At 38.2% G+C, this 20,934-nt stretch overlaps 1 protein-coding gene across 1 annotated transcript; it reads right to left on the reverse strand.

The window, feature by feature from the left end:
- Window positions 1–17,535: 17,535 nt before the first annotated feature.
- On the reverse strand, window positions 17,536–19,356 carry LOC118749512 (mitotic checkpoint serine/threonine-protein kinase BUB1-like). Its single transcript, XM_036484305.1, has 2 exons — window positions 18,520–19,356; window positions 17,536–18,453 (listed from the first exon to the last, which is right to left on the reverse strand). Exons 1-2 carry the CDS (start codon window positions 19,261–19,263, stop codon window positions 17,728–17,730), a joined length of 1,470 nt encoding a protein of 489 aa, XP_036340198.1. The 5' UTR covers window positions 19,264–19,356; the 3' UTR covers window positions 17,536–17,727.
- Window positions 19,357–20,934: the final 1,578 nt, after the last annotated feature.

Consider the following 20,934-nt stretch of genomic DNA (forward strand, 5'->3'; position numbering starts at 1 on the left):
ATTTCACTTTCGATCTTCGATCTTCGATAGCCAGCGAAGATCGAAAAACGAATGCAGCTCATAATAACGGCCAATATTTAATAGGAAAACGTACTGTAGTTGTTGTTGTTGTAGCGGCTACAACAACCCCGCCCAGGACGGTTGGTATCTCAGTCGTTGTCGTCAAGTTCCACTATCGGCAGCCCTAGGAAGCGTGCAGCTTCTATTGGGTTGGTCCACAGGGACAAAGCCGTTAGGGTTGTCGGGTTTTCCGGGCATGCGAAGAGATGTTTCGAGTCATGTGGGGTCTCTCCGCATGCCGGACACTCATTTGGCACATCCTCATTCAATCTACTCAGGTAGGAGTTTAACCTGCTGCAGTAGCCAGAGCGAAGTTGGGCTATTGTCGTTCGTGTCTCCCGACGCAGATGAAGCTCCGTCTCGTCTATGTCCGAGGGCGGTATGCCTAGAACGGCATTCACAGGTCTAGAGTCTACATAACTCGAGACTGACTCCCTGTGAATGCCGTTCAGGGCCAGTCGGTAAGCTGACGGGTCCAGAGGTTGCTTGATGAACCTCTGGACTTCGTCCGTCAGTTCATATAGATGCCTCCTGACGTGCCTAGGCGAGGGCTCCTCTGCAAGCAGCTGTCTATTTGGTTGGCCACTTCTGTGGCTCCCGATCAGGAACTGCTTGCAGAGCATTATGTTGTGCTCCTTTACGGGGAGCATTTGCGCGTCGCCGTGGAGATGATGTTCGGGCGACATCAGAAGGCATCCTGTCGCTGTCCTGAGTGCGGTGTTCTGTACAGTCTGTAGCTTCGTCCACTGCGTCCTACTAGTCCCCGGCGACCACACTGGCGCTGCGTAGTTTAAAACCGGCCGACCTATTGCCTTGTATGTTGCCAGCAACGTTTCTTTGCCTTTGCCCCAAGTACTGCCGGCTAGCGACTTGAGGACCTTGTTGCGGCCCTGTACTTTATTGACAATAGCGGTTGCGTGGGCAGAGAAGGAGAGCAGGCTGTCGAATGTTACTCCGAGTATTTTGGGGTTATTCACCGTCGGAATTGCTGTGTCATCGACGTGAATTCCCAGCGGTAGCCTGACCTCCTTCGTCCAGGTTGTGAACAGGGTCGCAGAGGATTTCGTAGGGGATAGGGCTAGACACTTTGCAGTGAAGAAGCGAGAAAGTTCGGAGAGATACCCGTTTACTTACGAACACAGGTCACCAATTCCATTCCCAGTCGCCATGATCGAGCAATCGTCGGCGTGAGAGACAATCGAGACTCCCTCTGGTGGTTGAGGGAGCTTTGAAATGTAAAAGTTAAACAGTAGCGTGGAAAGGACACCACCCTGTGGAACCCCTGTTTTATTTTTCTGAGTTTACTCGTTTTGTCTCTAAACATTACCGACGAGTGTCGACCACTCAGATAATTTGCCGACCACCGTTTGAGCCTCTGTGGGAGAGAGGAGGCCTCTATATCTTCTAGTAGCGTGGAATGACAGACGGTGTCAACCGCCTTTGACAAGTCCAACGCTACTAGAATCGTTCTCTCACAGGGACAGTTTCGGTTAAGGCCACGAGTTATCTGAGTGTTTATGGCGTTAAGTTCTGTTGTTGTACTGTGCACTTTACGGAAACCATGCTGATGCTTCGCTGGGGTCAAGTAGTTTATGAAGTACGCGAGTAGCAAGGCCTCGAGTGTCTTCGCTACCGGGGAAAGGAGTGCTATCGGACGATAAGAATCTCTTATGTTGGCAGGTTTCCCCGGTTTGAGCAGTGGGACCACTCTCCCCACCTTCCAGATGTCTGGGATGATGAGAGTGGCCATAGAAAAATTTAGGACCTCCGTTAGGTACGCTACCCCCGCAGGACCCAAATTTTACAGCATCAGCACGCATATTCCGTCGGGACCCATGGCTTTGGAGGCTTTCGCCTTCCCGATGGCCACCTGAACTTCACTGCAAGTGAAAGCAAGGGGGGCACAGGTTGTTGGCAGTTTGTGCAGCCTTCTGGTCACTCGACGCTTGGGTTTGTGCACCGGAGGATGCAGTATGAACTGCCGGCTAAAATAGCTCGCGCATCGCTCCGGGTCCGACGAAGCATGGTCGCCGAAGGAAATTTCGGCTCTGTCGTCGTGCTGCGTTGGATTGGACAGTGACCTCACGGTTGACCAAAGCTTGCTCACACCAGAGGTGAAGTTACAGGTCTTCAGATGCTCCTCCCACTTCTTCCGCTTATGTACGTTTACTAGTTGCCGAATCTCAGCGTTGAGATCCCTGATACGGGGATCTTCGGGATCGGCCTGACAAAGGCTATCACGCTCATCGGCTAGAACAGCCGCTTCGGCAGGGAAGTTTGGACGTGGGTCCGTTATACATCCTGCCGGTATGAAGCGAGCTGTAGCAGCAGTCACAGCCCTGCGGAACTTACGTTCACCAAGATGGACGTCGGTTAGTGTGGGAAGCGCTGTGAAGGTGTTTTCGGTAAACTCCGCGTAACCTTTCCAATCAGCTTTAGAAAAGTTGATATAGGTCCGGTGTTTGGGGGAGGCAAAGTCGGTTGGTTTATCTATCGAGATGACTATGGGTCTGATGCTAAAGTCAGCATAGGCCGCCATGTTATGCTGTTTATCAGACCAGCGCTGACTATGGTGATGTCTGGCGAGCTACTGCAGTTACCCATAATCCTGGTGGGTGCGTCGTCGTTCATTGTGCAGAATGTCGAATCGCCTATCTGCTCAGCCAAGTCTGTTCCCCTACGATCGTTTCACAGGCTTGAGTGCCAAAGATCGTGGTGCGCATTAAAGTCACCTACTACCATACGGTTTTCACCTCTGAGGAGCGCACCTATATCAGGGTGATATCCTGCCGGGCAGCAGGTGACAGGGGGTATGAATATGTTAAACATTTCGAGCTCAATATCGCCTGACCGGATAGCAATGCCCTGACATTCTAGGGTGGTATCCCTGCGGTCGATGTCTGCTTCGATAAGACGATACTGCACGGTGTGGTGCGTGATGGAACGCTAAGCCACCACCATTATCTCGCTCGCGATCTCGACGGTGCACGCTGTACCCTCGTCTGTGCAACCTCGTCTCTTGGACCACTTGCTCTGTAGCCCGTTGCAGTTAAATTGAAGGAGCTTCATGTGGTTCGGGAGACGTGTCGTGATGTGGGGTGTAAGGGATGTGTGTGTTCTTACCGCCGTTGGCTTTGTGCGCTGCTGTGATGGTTGCCGCCCTCTGGTGGTGGCGGGAGGCGTCGCAGTTGAGGACTGCGACCGAACAGCGCAACACGGGCCCGCGAAGTTCCCAGTCCAATCTCGCGTGGTACGCAGACCTAAGCATGCCCTAAAGTGGCACCATCCAAGGCAGGTGTTGCACTTGACTGATGTCACATTACGGAATATCCTGGTCTGACATAGCGTGCAGATTGTAGGGGGAACCAAGAGTTGTTGGCGGCGGCGTGTGGGTAGTGGTGCGGTTGTGTGTGTTATGTGGTCTGTCGTGGCTGTGGTATGGTCTGTGGTGTTATTATGTTGTTGTGCTGTGGTGACTGTGTGAGGCTGCTCGGATGGACTGAGGTTAGCCGTGGAGGCTGCTCTGTTTGAGCAACAGGGGGCCACGTACGACGTGGTCCACTGTCGATGTGTCCGTAGTCCTGAGCAGACTCTAAGGTGACTCCCCCCTCGCAGGCATTACACTTGACTGAGGTGGAGTTGTGGTGTAGTCGTCTCTGGCATACACAGCAGGTGTATATTTCTGGCCCTGGGTTTGACTCGATGCCAGCCCTGAGTAGAAGAATACGTAGTGAATGTAGCCCTATGGACGAACAACTTCTGAGATACTTCGCCGACCTAAACGGGGTTAGATCGCCGAAACAACGTACTGGGTGCACCCGTTTAATGTGAAGAACATAAAGCACTGTTCGGGGATTATTGCGTATGGTGTTATTGCATGCACCCACCCATCGTTGAAATATGCCAGGTGAAGTAATATTAGAGTGAGAAGAAAGGTTTTGACACTGCCTTATTTGAAAAATTGCCTTTAAAATTTCACTGTAAGGCATCCGAATGTCAGAAAATAAAGCGAGAAAGCTGTCTTGTTACTTCACCAGTTTATTGCGGCATGGTTCCATGTAAACATTTTAAGGTTTTCCAGCTTAAAAAGCATGCAGGTAAAATTCAAACAAAAGCGTTATGTTCAATTAGCCGAGCAGTTATTTGAGACGACGTTTTCCCTATATTTTGTTGGACTTAAATTGTAGTAAAAATATTTTGTGAGTTATATCACATGTTGTGTTTAATTGTATTTTTTGGGAATAAACAAAGTTATTTTTCCTTCTGTCATTAAACTGTTTTTGTTGCAAATAGTATAAATAGGCAATGGGAAATAAGGCAAAATTTGTTTTATTTCCAATCTTTGTTGGAAATGAAGAAAAACTTGGATTTTGTTATTAATTCCCATTTAAAAGTGAAATAAAGCAAATTTTGCCTTATTGACGTTTGTGTTATTTCACCTACCTGAAAAGTAACATGACGTACCAGGTATTTTTACTCCATTATTTTTTGTAGCATTGTGTATTAGAGTACACAAATTTGTACTTTCTTTCTTTAATTTAAAAACTCATTAAATATAATAAAATAGCACTAAAAAAAAAACATAAAAATATAACGAATAATCAAAAATAATTACATACATACATATGGTAAATGAGATGATTTCTTAATTGTTTCTAATTACATTGATTACTAATTATTTAAATATTTGAAACAAAATAGTTAATCCGTAACATTAAAACAAACACCAAATCTTTTTTGCTATTCAAAATCAAATATAAATAGGTTAAAAATTATTGGTTTGTTTTAATTTATTTTTAAAGATGTGAAAATAATGCAAATTTGTGTTATTTACCAATTGAATATGAAATAACACAAATTTGCTTTATTTCATTTCTCGTTGACCAATAAGACCAACTTTTAAGCTTAACAATTGAGTAATAAAGCAAAATAGTGAACATATGCAGGAAGTTACCCAGTTACATTTGACAAAAAGTAGTACATGAAAAAGTTAAATGGACAGATTTGTAAGTATACAATTTTGAAAATGTCCAACGTCGCGGGGGTCCTGTCATTACCGCTTAGAAAAAAGAATAATAATAAAATGACATTAGTTCTTCTTCTTCTGAAACTGCTTTTTAATGTCCAAGTAATGGGAATTATTGCGTATGGTGTTATGCATGCACCCCACCCATGGCGGAATTATACCAGGTGAAGTAATATTAGAGTGAGAAGAAATATTTTGACACTGCGTTATTTGAAAACATGCCTATAAAATGTGACTACAAGACAGCCGAATGTCAGAAAATAAAGCGAGAAAGCTGTTTTATTAATTCACCTGTTTATTGCGCCATTCATTCCACCTGCTTGTACCGAGTATACGTTCAAATTTAGAAGTCTGAGAGTAGGTAAAATTTTACATATTTTTACATCACTACCGTAAACGAAACCCACATTTCGGATATGGTGAAACCAGTGATGATAATGCAGAAATTTTAACTGAAGATAAAACTCAAAACAATATTCTCTGTGTTATATGCTGCGAACAGGAACGGCAACTTTTGTTTGTTCCATGCCATGGCGGAATTATACCAGGTGAAGTAATTAGAGCGAGAAAAAGATTTTGACACTGCCTTATTTGAAAAATTGCCTTTAAAATTTGACTATAAAGCAGCCGAATGACAGAAAATAAAGCGAGAAAGCTGTTTTTATTATTATATCACCTGTTTATGGCGCCCTGGTTCCATGCAAACATTTTAAGTTTTTCCAGCAATGTTTTCAACATATTAAAAATCATGCAGATAAAATTCATACAAAAGCGCTATGTCCAATTTGTTGAGCAGTTATTAAGACGACTCTTTTCCTATATTTTGTTAGACTTTTTATAAGTAAAAATATTTTGGGAATATTATTTTCTTCATATGAATTATATCACATTTTTCGTTTAATTGTATTTTTGGAATAAACAAAGTTCTTTTTCCTTCTGTCAGTAAACTGTTTTTGTTACAAAAGAAAAAGCAGTAAAAGAAAATCGTATATTTTTCGTCACGAAATTGATATCATAAATTTTGTGTTTCTAGGTCAGCTTTCGTCACTCGAAAATTTTACCTCAAAGAGGTGTTTTATTTGATATAAATTATTTTGGGATAGCAAATAAAAAATAAACGAAAATCGAAACAGAAATCTAAATGTTTTATTTTTCTCAAATAAATTTAATAAATGTTTAATCTTTCTTGGCTTACTGGTTATGTCTCTGAAAATTAATGACGCATTTCAACCACTCAGATAATTCTCTGACTACCGTTTTACTCCCTGTCGGAGAGAGGAAACCTCAATGTCTTCTAGTAGCGTGGAGTAGCTGGCGGTATTTTTGACAGATCCAACGCTATTAGGACTGGTCTCCCACAGGGGCGGTTTCGATTAAGGCCACGAGTTATCTGGGTGTTTACGGCGTTAAGTGCTGTTGCTGTGCGCTTTACGGAACCGATGCGTTTGATTTTCGCCTTCCGGAAGTCTACCTGAACCTTACGGCCTGTGAAAACCAGGGGCGCCCTGGGTATTGGTAGTTTGTGCAGCCTTTTGATAACTCGACGTTTGGCTTTGTCCGCCGGAGGATGCAGCGTAAATTATCGGCTAAAGTAGCTCCCGCATCGCTCCGAATCCGACGAAGCGCGGTCGCGGAAAGAGATTTCGAATCTGTCATCACGCTTTGTCGGCTTGGACAATGACTTCTCGGTTGAACAAAGCTTGTTCACACCAGAGATAAGTTGCAAGTCCTGAAATGCTCATCCCACTTCTTCCGCTTATGTACGTTCCGTATTGAGATGCCTAATGCCGAGATTTCGGGGATCGGCCTGACGAAGGTTGTCACGCTCATCATCTAGAACAGTCGCTTAAGCAGGAAAATTCGGATGGGAGTGTGATATGCATCCGGCTGGGATGAAGCAGGCTGTAGCAGCAGTGACAACCTTTCGCAACTTACTCTCACCTACGTGAACATCGGTTATTGTGGGGAGGGGAAAAAAGGTGCTTTCAGTAACTTTCGCGAAGCCGTTCCAATCAGCGTTAGAAAAGTTTAAGTAAATTCGGAGTTCCGCGTAAGCAAAGTCGGCAGGTTCATCAACCGAAATGACTGTGGGCAGATGGCCTGATGCTAAAGTCAGCATAGGTCGCCACGTTATGCTGTTTATCAGATCAACGCTTACTATTTTTATGTCAGGAGAGCTACTCCAGCTGTCTGTAATCCTGGTGTGTGCGTCGTCGTTAATTTTACAAAATGTCGAATCGTCTATCTGCTCAGCCAAGTAAGTTCCCCTGCGATCGTTTGACTGGCTTGAACGCCATAGATTGTGGAGCGCGTTAAAGTCACCGACTACCATACGGTGCAGGAACTGACGGTCGAGCGGCACAACATGGGCCCTCATAGTTCCTCGCCCAATCTCGCGTGGTGCGCAGTCCTGAACATGCCCTAGTGTGACACCAGCCAGCCAAGGCAGGTGTTGCATTTGACTGATGTTACATTACGGAATATCCTGATCTGACACACCGAGCAGATTGTCGGTGGAAACACGAGTTGTTGGCGGCGGCGAGTGGATGGTGGTGAAGTTGTGTCTAAGTTTCGTCTATTGTCTATAGGGATGCTAACGATACATCGATACGAAAACATCGACGTATCGGCAAAAAATATCGATGTTTCCAACGCTTATCGATGTTATTTTTAACCGACTTCCATAAAAGGAGGAGGTTATCAGTTCGTCGGAATATTTTTTATTTTATTTTTTTATGTATGTTACCGCATAACTTTGGACCACGTCAACCGATTTCGTCTCAGAGGTGGTCCCATCTGGTTTAGATCCGATCATTGGATCATGAAACATATATATATATTTTTTTTTTAAGTCGTTTTTTTTGCTAAAAATTACTTGTTGTCGATGTTCTTAAAATCGAAACGTTGGGAATTAATTGTTCTTCTTCTTCTTCTTATTTGGCGCTGTAACCGCCTAAGCGATTTTGGCCGAGTCCAAAACAGCACGCCAGTCATTTCTCTTCTGTGCTAACTGACGCCAATTGAAAATGCCAAGTGAAGCCAAGTCCTTCTCCACCTGGTCTTTCCAACGCAGAGGAGGCCTCCCTCTTCCTCTGTTACCAGCATCGCGGCCCGCGTTGAATATTTTCAGAGCAGGAGCGTTTCTGTCCATCCGAACGACATGGCCAAGCCAGCGGAGCCGCTGAATTTTAATTCGCTGCACTATGTCTATATCGTTGTAAAGCTCATACAGCTCATCGTTAAATCGTCTGCGATATTCGCCATCACCAACGCGTAAAGGTCCGTAAATCTTTCGCAGAATCTTTCTCTCGAAAACTCCAAGAGCCGCTTCATCAGATGCTTTCATTGTCCATGCTTCCGCGCCATACACCAGCACAGGCATGATGAGTGACTTATAGAGTGTGATCTTTGTACGACGAGAGAGGACTTTACTTCTCAATTGCCTACTCAGCCCAAAGTAGCACTTGTTGGCAAGAGTGATTCTCCGTTGGATTTCAAGGCTGACATTATTATTGGTGTTAATGCTGGGAATTAATTGTTAACATTATAAAATTACAGATGAGCAATAAAAGTGCAAGGATTATTTTTAAGAGCTAGTTTTCAAATAAAATATATATACTTAGAGCGTGTATGAATCGGTAACAAAGTTGAATAAAAGGTGAATAAAATTTCTGTAGCTCATGAGGCTAGTGAAATTTGTGACAAATGCATAGAAAATTTTGACAATCGCATAGAAGGATCATTTTTCCTTAAATAAAAGCTTAAATTGATGAATTGCAACCAATTATGGTAGATGCTTTCTTAAAATATTAATTTCACTTCAATTTGTAATATTTTATTCCGCATAAATCTACGGTTATGAAAAATTGACTGCTGTCAAAAACGATTTCACACGACAAATTGGCAAAACTGTCTCACCATAGTAAAAATATTATTCACCAGCTATCCCCATAGAACTTTGTTACCGATTCATACACGCCCTTATACACAAATACACACTAATTAAACTTATTTTCTGAAATTCTGAAATAGGGCGTTATTAAATCAAATTCTGAAATAAGGCATTCTTGAAAAGTTTTGAGATAGGACGTTTTCGAACTGACTGCCGAGATATGTCAATTTTCCACTCAAGTATTTGTATATGAGTAAGGCTTCCTCATGTGGGCCCGAATTTACCAAGATTAACATTTTTCAATGATATTCAGGCAGCGCCGAGTTTTTTAGTCGAAAAGTACACTGTGTAAATTTTGTTGCAAAATTCCAACAGTTTTTCTTTTAATCAACAATTGAAAATTTTTGCAGTGTTTTGGAAATGCGTATTTTTCTTTGAAAGTAAGTGTCCGAATGAAACAGATTTGCAGATTTAAGAAACATTAAACTATACAATGAAATTATTAACGTTACAAAAATTTTTTGTTTTTTTGCTTTTCAATAATTTTTTTATGAACAGTTGAACATTTAAACAATTTCTGTGCCTCGTAGACGAAAATTTTTAACAACAAATCGTCGCCTGGGTAAAAGATTGTCGTATGTTAATTTCGGAAGGTTGTGGGAAATCGCGATTGAAGTTTGGAATACAATTTCTCAAAAACGCGAAGATAGATTTTCTCCAAAGTCTCTGAAATTGTTACTAGTTCACAAAATGCTAACTTATTTAATTTTTAACGTTCATTTTGAATTAGCTTTGAGTTTATGAAGGATTTTCTTTAGTAAAATTTTGTCGTAAGCGTTATTTGTTCACAATTTGGCGGCCACTTTGTATGAAATACGACAAAATGTGATCAAAATTTCTTCTAAATTAGCGACACTTTTTACTCAATATCTCGGAAACTAAAGGAGATATCCAAAAATGGAGAAAGCCATTCTTAAGATATAGATTAGTTTAATATGACTGCATAACTAACTAAATTTTGACGAAATTATCGAAAAAATTGTAGTCAATATCTCGGAAACTAGAGGATATATCTAAAAACTGATAACACCAATCGAAAGGCCTTATTTCAAAATATATAACTGCATCTAGAACTAAAAATCGTCAAAATTGCGCTTACGACAATCTTTTACCGAGGCGACGATAAACATTTCTGCATTTATCTATGAAAAAATTCGTGCATTTCGATATAGTTAGGTGAATGAATTTTTATTTTCCAGCGTGCGCGCCCGACTCCCACGGGCATTCGAAATTCAAGCATGAGAAATTAAAGTGGAACGATTGAAACGTGCATTTCTTTCTTGTGCAAGAAGCCAACGCGGATTGCGCGCGATACAGCGCGGATGTCTAACGAATGATTGTTAAGAAATCTTTAGTTTGAACATTTATAATGATTGAAGAGGGTTGCCACCTGCTTAAAAAGTTACATTCAAATTATTAAGAAAGTTTGATGAATTACTAAAAGATGGATATCAATCGAAATGGGGCTTAAAAGGCTTTATTTATGACCTTTGTTTGGGAGGGTTGCCACGTGTGTGAATAATCAAATTCAACTTAATTTATAATTTAACTGAAATATGTATTTATCATAATGTTAGACAAGAGATGTAACAAGATTTTAGTTTGAAAATACTTTTGAAAAGTATTTCTACCTGTATGAAAGTCGAATTTTGTTAGCTTATACCCAACATTTATGAAATATTAAAATATGAATGTCAAGGTCATTCGATTTGCACCGTTCTCTAGATTTTCCAATATGAGAGGTCAAAGTAAAGGCATTGGCCTGTAGATGTGCGATATAAGATTTTAATTTGTGAAGTGAGAACTTTTTTATCGGTACAGGATGATTTGAAATTTGATGATATTAAAAGCCGACACTTGCGACACGCAACTGCTCTGAAAGTATTCAACGCGAGCCGCGATGCTGGTAACAGAGGAAGGCCTCCTCTGCGTTGGAAAGACCAGGTGGAGAAGGATTTCGCTACACATGGCGTTTCCAATTGGCGTCAGTTGGCACAGAAGAGAAACGGCTGGCGTGCTGTTTTGGATTAGGCCAAAATCGCTTTGGCGGTAACAGCGCCAATAAAGAAGAAGAAAAATCTACACTATGTGAGACCTTTACTCGGAATCGGCTGCATGGATTTAGATGAAATATGGCACTCGAATCACTTGTAACTCTGAATAACATTTGGAATAGCTTCTAGGGTTTGGAATTAAACTTTAGGGCGTTTTAACGCCATGCGGGTGCACTAGTTATAAAATAATCTCAGATTAAACCAATAACTTTTTGGTGTTCAACAGAGACCGGCTTGGAGTACTAATAAAATAAGTGTACTTATTCGTACAAATGAGTAATGACACTAATTCCAAAAACGACTAAGATAATTTCCACCAAAACAAGAACACACTCAAAATATACTTAGTCCTATTTGTGCCGCCAATTTTTGTCTCTATCGAGTATAGTCTACCAGCTGGATTTTACTCATTTGCTCGAGTGAGAGGTTGAAAATTATTTTAATGAGGTTAATATTATTTGTGTTCTGATTTGTGCCACATACGGGTGCCAACATAAACAAGCGTGAGCTAAAAGTGAGTGTGTTAGTGTGCCTTCGCATGCTGTTGTTTTCTGGTCGTTTGTACAAGTTTTGTTGCTGTGTATACCTTATTCTGGAACTAGAATTTTCGTAATTCGTAATTCGAAGCTACGTTACGAAAAATCGACATGCTGCAACCCTTGAGGAAACTTGTGCAGCATTGCCAGCTATCAGTTGTTTTTCGAAGACAGCTGTATGAAGGAAAGCAAAGTGGAAAGGAATTAAAACAAGTAATTTTTAAGCAAAAAACCAAAACCGACTTCAATTCTCATATACAAATTTAAGATTATCGTTAATTTCTTCATGATCCGATGATCGGTTTTGAACCAAATTAATATGGGACTACCTGTGATGTAACACCATTCCTTTAAAAAAAAAGCATTATAGAATCGGGTTAACGTGGACCAAAGTTATGCGGTAACATACATAAAAAAATAGTAATATTGTTTGATTTTATATGTTTTGAGGGAAACCATAGATTCTATTGTATTTTCAATTATAGCAGCGGAGTAAGAGCGCGCTATGGAAATGATTTCACACGCCATCCACAGTACTATTTTTGCGCAGAACCCACATCGAAATTTAAAAAAAGTGCATATGGCAAACCGAAATTTTTAATAAACTAGTGCTCGGAAATTTGAAACCTTTGTTTTAAATTAAAGTTTGATCCTATGACTACAAGTGTATGTTAAAGTTTTAGATTCGGGTCATGCGTTTGCACTAGGGATGTTAATTTTTCGGCTCTTTCCGATCCCGGGATTTTCGGGATGGCGTTGTCACGATCCCGGGATCCCAGGATTTAGCTCTCCTACCATGAAATAAATAATAAATAAAGGGGTTTGAAACCTACTTTTTTATTTAAAGTGGCGTTTTTATTTTTTCTCTGACCGCAGGATTTATTTTGAAGGACTTTGTAATTTCAAAGATATGATTAAATCCAAAAATTGTTAAAAAAAAATTCAATGCAATGTAGAATAAAAATATGGGTAACAAATGCTATAGAAAATTTCTTTAGAATTGAAAAAATTTAATTTTTTTGCATTCACAAGGACGAATAGGTAATTTTTAAGCTGACAAAGTTAGAAGAACGAAATTCGAGGATGCTATCGAGTTTATATAAGCCCTTAAAATATAATTTTTTCATAAACAAATATTGCGAAATTTCAAGGATAAAATTTCAAAATGACATTTTCAATATATACCAGCCCTTCTGCAACAGAAACTTGAATCTGTTTGAATTCTACAGGATTTCCTCATTAATTTTATACCCATACTTCTTCTCTAAGCACATTTCTCTGAATTTTTTAAATCAGTTTTGAATTACTGACATCAGAGTGAAAAACTAAAAACGCAATTTTACTATATTTGGCCCAGGGTTTCGCGAATATATTGATATTTGTGTTTAAAATTTACTATCGCGCGGTGTTATATGCATAATGAACTAGACATTTATAAAAAAATATTAATTATTAAGTAAAAAAGAAATATAGCCAATACTGGTCAATAAAAGGAGTTTCTATTATTGCCATCAATGCAAATTACAAATCCTGAAAATCCCGGGATTACTTGCCAAGAAGATTAACATACCTAGTTTGGACACAACAACCGAAAAACATTGTACAAATAACTAACCGAACCCAAGTTTCTCGATAAGCGGCAACAAACATTCTTTTTCGTTCGTTCATACGAAGCAGTGGATAAAAATATACGTATGTACATGCGAAAGGCAAATTTGTCTTTTTTAAAGAACGCCACTAATATTTCCTGCAAACACACATCGATTTACATCTTTTTGCTTTTGAAAGTTCGAAAATTCGATTCGGATGGCAGTATACCATTTCTACGATTCGTAGCAAAATCCGAATACGAAAGTACGAAATTTGAGATTTGCCTGTGTAAACAGGGTGATTAACAAGCACAACAAATTTGACGGCTAATAACACTGGTTTACAGCAAAAATGTTCTATGGATGCCACTATCCAATTCCTATGTAGAATTGCTCAATGATTCCGAAAATCAAGTTAATTTTTTTCTATAGATACGTTTTCGAGATATTTGCAATTTACCGTTATTCAGCTTAAAAAAAGAGTGGTTCCGCTTAATCACGTATATCTTATGAACCAATTATACAATCCTAATACACAAGAAGAAGAAGAAGAATTGACAATCGTAATACAAAATACGGTAAATGAAAGCGAATGAAATTCTCCATAAACCGCTTAAGTATCACTTATCGAAAGGCGTCATAGTTCCTGAGTAATTAATTAACAAAAAATAAAGTCATTATTTTTTTATTTTTCCCCTGTTAAAGTTAGACTTCTTTAAGTTTTTCTTAAAAAAAAAACACAAAATCTGGAGTTATTAATTAATTTCTCAGAACTATATGTATATAGGATTTATGGAGAATTTCATTGCCGTATGTTGTATTACTATTGTTCTTCTCCTTGTTTGGCGCTGTAGCCGCCTAGGCGATTGTTCAATTGGTTCGTAAGATATACGTGATTAAGTGGAAACACTTTTTAAGCTGAATAACGGTAAATTGCAAATATTTCAAAAACGTATAAATAGGAAAAAAATTAACTAGATTTTCGGAATCACCGAGCAATGCTACATAGGAATGGGATACTGGCGTCTGGAGAACAAAAACAAAACCTAAATTTGTGATCCAATGTTATCTGAGATTTGCCTGTTTAAACAGGGTGATTAAGAAATGAACTTTGGTTGAGGTTATATTTATATGTAAACGTACTTTTATGCTTTGACGTGCCATATGTTTGCACATCAAAATTCATGCGTACCTAGTACTCACGCCTTTTTTTAATTTGTATTCGGTTTTTTATGCTTAAACTGTTTTGTCATGTTGGGACTTTTTTCAAAAAATCTTTTAAGGAATTATTTTTATTCATAAAAAACTAAATTATTTGAGATATTTTCAAATCGGTCTAGCTCACGTAAATCTTAATATTTTTCGGAAATATTTTGGTGGAAGTCTTCAAATATTAAAATTTTTTTTTTATCTCGGCGGAAAACCGCAACTTTGATGGTGATGCAGTCTAGTATATTGTATATGTACTAGGGCTGATGATTTGACCCGGACAGTATAGTAAATTCCCGGGTACCCAAAAAAATGTGGGAAAGTAAAATTTAAGCGCATTCGTGGTTATATACCGCAGACGAACGTACATAGGAAAATCTATAAGAATCTTCCACACCATAAGGTGAAAAATTATATTAAATATATATCCGCATATAAAGGTAGAATCAATCGGGCAGGTTCTGCAATTCACTTCCGAGTGAATCTCAACCCCTGCATATTTGAATTCAAAGCGAACTTGACTCAAATACACTCGGAAGCGAATTGGAGAACCTGATGGAATAACTTTACGATTGTAGAAGTATTATTTGGCACTGCTTTTCTAAGGTCTTTGGCATTTGGAAGTAAAATGGTGAAGGTGAAAGAGAATAATAAGAACGGGCTTGTATATAATTAAAATTCGGGTAAAGCCCAATATAACAAGTAGATACACATGTGTATTATGAGTATCTATTTTCAGAAGCTTTCCATAAAGTGGTTGACTTTGTTTGTACCTTTTGTGTTCCTTAGTAGTTTACGTGAGCTTTTCAAAATGCTCCTTACCTTTATTGTTATTAGAAATGTACGTTGTATTCCAGACCCTGTAAGCCGGACTCTTTACGTGGTTTTTGAAGAAGTTAGAACACATCTACGTCTTTTGGTTTCTAGACGAAAGGATGCATTATGCATTTGAAGCGCTGGTGGGCAACACCCGCCAAAGCCCTTTCAAGCTTGTATAGCTTGCTGAAGAGGCGGGAATGGCAAGATACCTCTTCGCTAAAGACGCAACTACAGGGAGGGAGTGTAGTCTAGAGTTTTTTTTTTACCTACCAGACGATATAAAATTTACAAAAAACTTTTCGAGCCTTATTTACATGCTGAGGCTCAAAATTTAATAATAATATTTAGGGGAGGTCCTAGACTCGATTGCCAGCACGATCAACTTTGAAAGCCTTTTCACTGCGGTCATTAACATAATGCGTAAGCGCCAATCTATTATTATTAATAATACTTGCAAACTTTATGTAAACAGCCAAAAATATACGGTAGGTCAAGCATCCCCCGAACACCCTTCATGTGTAAATGCTAGGAATGCTAATCCCGGTCTCGAAAATCTCGGGATTCTTAGCACATAATCCCGGGATTTTCAATTTTCACTGATGGCAGTAACAGAACTATACTTTTTTATAAATGACTAGCTCATCATACATAACACGGTGCGAAAGTAAATTTTACACACAAAAATCAATCACCCTCATTGCGAGAGTCGTGCCGAATGCAAGTCGTTTTTCGAGAGTCGAATCGTATCGAAAACTTCACGTCATTGCCTGAAATTTCCACTCGACTAGTGTATTAATACGGAAAAACTTGGCAGCACTGCATATTTTTCGACGATTTTCGTCGTTTACTTATTTCTGCACGACAGTAGACAATGCCAATGATGTCGAGTCGTACAATTTAGCATAATTTACGACTCACGCAATGAGGCTGAATATATTCGCGAAACCATGGGCCAAATATAGTAAAATTGTGTTTTTAGTTTTTCACTCTGACGTCAGTAATTAAAAATTATTTAAAAATTCAGTGAAATGTGCTTAGAGAAGGAGTATGGGTATCAAATTAAAGAGGAAATTCTGTAGAATTTAATCAGATTTAATCTTTTGGTCCATAAGGACTGGTAAGTATGGACAATGTCCTTTTAAAAATTTATCCTTGAAACTTTGCAAACTTTGCAACTTTGTTTTTGAAAAAATTATATGTTAAGGACTTATATAAACTCGATAACATCCTCGAATTTCGCCATTCTAACTTTATCAGTTTAAAAAATTACCTATTCGTACTTGTGATTCCAAAAAAATTTAAGTTTTTTTAAAAAAGTTTTTATCAAATTAAAGAGGACATTCTGTAGAATTTAATCAGATTCAGTCTTTTGGTCCATAAGGACTGGTAAGTATTGAAAATGTCCTTTTAAAAATTTATCATTGAAACTTTGCAAACTTTGCAACTTTGTTTTTGAAAAAATGATATGTTAAGGACTTATATAAACTCGATAACATCCTCGAATTTCGTCCTTCTAACTTTATCAGTTTAAAAAATTACCTATTCGTACTTGTGATTCCAAAAAAATTAAAGTTTTTTTAATTCTAAAGAAATTTCCTCTTTCATTTGGTACCCATATTTTTATTCTACATTGCATTGAATTTTTTAAATAATTTTTGGAATTAATCATATCTTTGAAATTATAAAGTCCTTTAAAATAAATCCTGGCGCAAGAGAGAAAAAATAAAAACGCCACTTTAAGTAAAAAAGTAGGTTTTAAACCCATTTATTTATTATTTATTTTATGGTAGAAGTGATAGAAGCAATTTTTTCGATTTAAGCTGTTGAAAAGTAATGAATATCTAAATCCCGGGATCCCGGGGGTGTGATAACGACATCCCGAAAATCCGGGGATCGTAAGAATCGAATAAAATTAACATCCCTAGTATATGCACATTGTGCTCAAGTTGTTGGACAGAGCGTATGAGTAACCCCCTTAAATTTTGAGTCTCAAATCGGGTACCTGGGTATCATCAGCCCTAGTATGTACGTACGATTTTTCATTTAATAGATTTTGGGTAAAAGTACATTTCTTAATTGGATCATAAGATTTAATAAATTTTTTGATATTATACGAGACACTACTTTTTTAAGAAGCTAAGTGCTAGTTATACGAAACGAGGAAAGAAATATTTTAAGTGGCCCTAAAATTCTGTTTAAATAATAGAAAATACACGTATTGGAATAAAACACATCACTCAGAGCGAGATAATTAGTTGACTGCCCACTGTAAATGCAAAACAAAAATAAATAAACCAATTACAATCTATTCGTGGAAAACACATGTTTTATGTCAACTGCATATTAAATCAAAACAAATAGGTTTAAAATACTTGCCACAGGAGTCAACGTCTAAATGAGCTTAAAATAAAAATATACGTAAAAAAAATCAAGTAGGTTGTTGTTGCTTGCCGTTGCTTGATAAATAAGAGTATCCCCATGGTTATCGCCGATGTAAAATATTTGATAGTGTTCGTATTTGGCTCTGCAATTCTGAATCCATGCGTGCTGCTTCTTGATCAAAAGTCTGACGCATTTCGTTCAAATCTGGCAATTTTGTGATTTTAATATTAAGCATATCATTAAAGAACTTGGACCAAATGTGCTTTTTTAAATATCGTGGTAACTTCTGCTTGATGTCCCATATACCACATCGTTTTTGTAGTTGCATATACTCGCCCAGCAACATTACATGTACTGTGCCAGCAATGCAAAATAGATCAGTTTCGTATGACCACGGGCGATTTTCCTGCATTTCTATACATGTGAATCCATCTGTTTGAATAACTTTACGAAACTTGGTTTCTTCTGGTTGAGAGAATAGCGTCATGTCAATGGCGCAGCCAAAATCAATCAAACGTAGCGAAGGATAATGGTAGTCAGTACTAGGTATGCGCATTAATAAAAAGTTGTCCGGCTTTATGTCCGCGTGAATTATTTTATTCATGTGTAGGTGATTTATAATGTTGCATATTTGCGCGGAAAAATGCATTACCAAAGATTCGTGCATTACTTTTGTGGTAGCTTGTCGAATTTTATTATTTATGTCGAGTAAAGAGCCGTATGGCGAGAATTCAGTAGCGATAATACTAGCATTTGGGGCCATTATTGCAACGGAAATATCCATGAGACCGGGTAGAATATTTGTCGTTTTGACCCTCTTTAAGACCTGTGAATTAAAATTAAAATTGAGTTAGTATCCAGATAATTTGAAACAAGAATAAACTTCACTCACTTGATCGCAAATATATATCTCCCAGGTGTTTGGAGGTTTCTGAAATTTCAACGCCACCACATTACCAGTATTAGCATCTGTAGCTTTGTACACAGAACCATACGAACCGCGCCCTACTTCTTTATCAATATTGAACTGCACACCATCTGGCAAACTTAGCGTACGTGTATTTGCTATCTTTGGCAGTGGTGTTTGTACTATTTTATAGTTGGCACAACTGTCACCCAGTCCTGGGAAGTCTAGTTTTGTGAGAAAAGCTCGACAGAGTTCACTGTTGAATGGATCAATAGCTTCCTTAGCAAAGTGATGCTCAATTATTTCATATGCTTTACGCAGACGACGCTCTTTTGCTTCAAGATCGTGCTGAGTAGCAAAATATGAGTTTTCTTGATAAGTGGAAATTTCTGCAACAGTGCTTGTGTTATATGCTGAAGTGGAATCACGGAAATTGAGCCGGCCAACAGCAGAAGTCAATGAACAGTGAGAACTGTCTAAAGCAACAGCACTTGAAAATGAAAAATTTGCATTATCATTGAACGTAGCATTATTCAAAACTTCGTCTTCGTTTTCGAGAGATTTTATGTGCTCATTAGTAGTTGCACAGTTGTTCCCATTAGTGGTTACAACATTTTCAGCTGATGATGAATTGCTACTACTGCCAGTTCCAATTGGAAGCCTGTTGATTCTCTTTAACTTCGCTTTGTAACGCTTAGAGCTAGATTTCGGAGTTGAAGTGCTATCCATGCTATAAGGATGAAAGCTGTGACCATTTTTAGCCCTTCCAAATTCAGGTGACGACGGAGAGGCAGCTAAAACCTAAAAAAAAAAAAATGAAAACATTAGCATATATGTAAGTAAATATGAGGGCGTACTACAACTCGGTATGACATAGATTGATTCATGGACCGTTGCAATAGTTTTTCTAATAGCGGAATTTGTGTAATAATTTAAACACGCATTCGCGATTGAACCTCGGGTGTGATTGGGCGTGTTCTGTGCAATATTGTTTCTTGTGCTTTTTTCTTGGCGCTTTTGCACGTGTGTGTGCAGTATAACATAAAAAATTATTTTTATTGCTAGTGTGTAATACAGCTACACTTAGGGCCGTTTTATTGTATAACCTTTAGATTACCGGCCACTTTATCGTCTCGATATACGAGTTTTCGTTTTCTCATCAGCGCGTTAATTTCTCGCATCGATAAATTGTTGCTTACCCGATGCAACCTTTAAAAATTTGTACCCCACTTTAAATTTTGGTTTGGTTTTGGTTCATGATTCAGATATATTAGATATATCAACCAAGGTTTTGGTTTTTGCTAACAGTTGCTCTTGCTCTATATTTCCTTATGTTGCATTCAGTGTTGCCACTTCGGCATTTTTCAGGCTAAATTTAGCTTTTTTTGAATGCATTTAGCCTCAAAATAAGTGATTTAGCTTTTAGCTTTTTCTAACTTTTTCTTAATTTCATTTGGCCTTTTCTAGTCTTTTTTCTTTTTTCTTACTGAAGTTCTTTATTGAATCGATATTTAGAAAATAATATTTATATCATAAAAAATGTGTTATGGTAACTCTAAAAATAGTAATAGATAAATAGATATCACAGAAAAATTTGTTTATGGTAACTCTGAAAATAGTAAGCACAAAAAAGTTATCGACTATCGTAAAGCGCAAACCGGTTTGCGTATCACTATTAGTTGGTATTTTTCAATTGAGTGGCGTCGGAAAAGAGCTGTGCTTTGTGCTACGAATTTTTTAATTTTAACCTCAACCAATGGATAGGTAAATTTCAGTAAATCTCAAATTGTATTGTCTCCTTTAATGATTATATATGTATGAGCTTATAAACAAAAATGCAGCTTTATTTTCATACATTCATACATATATTATATGTAGGTATGTACATGATACAAGTATTTAAAGATAAAACCGTTCGCTGAATTTATATTTTCTGTTTATATTTTGAAGTTTGTCTACTTTATAAAATTGAAATTTTCAGAGCAACTACAACGCTAAAAGTAAATCCTTTAAATTTTTGTATCATGGTTATGTACATATAAAGATTTATGCCAAATTGTTATGTTTTTCTTTTTGGTTGTTTGTGTTTCCGACAGGGTAGGAGTATGATGTATTGTGAAACGATTTTCCGCCATCCCTTGTCAAATTTGGTTTGGAGACAAGCCGGTTTCGGCGTTGTGCCATCTTCAGTGTCATTTTTCGAACGAACCGGTTTGTCTCCAAACCAAATTTGACAAGGGATGACGGAAAATCGGTCCACAATACATCATTTTTTTTCTTATTTTTAATAAAACGCCTCCAAATATGCTATACAAAAATAATCACAATTTTATACGCTTAAATACATTTATTTCAATTGTAATTTTTATCCAATTTTACCCCAAACAAATTAAACGGGCG

This window comes from Rhagoletis pomonella, unplaced genomic scaffold (assembly GCF_013731165.1).
Source record: "Rhagoletis pomonella isolate Grant_MI unplaced genomic scaffold, Rhpom_1.0 Rhpom_scaffold_00017, whole genome shotgun sequence".
NCBI lineage: Eukaryota > Metazoa > Arthropoda > Insecta > Diptera > Tephritidae > Rhagoletis > Rhagoletis pomonella.

Excerpts from the sequence above, each read along its gene's own strand:
- LOC118749512 (XM_036484305.1), bottom strand. The coding sequence starts at position 19,263 with ATGGATAGCACTTCAACTCCGAAATCTAGCTCTAAGCGTTACAAAGCG. Across the intron at positions 18,454-18,519 it reads AGATATATATTTGCGATCAA|GTCTTAAAGAGGGTCAAAAC; the intron begins GTGAGTGAAGTT and ends TTTAATTCACAG.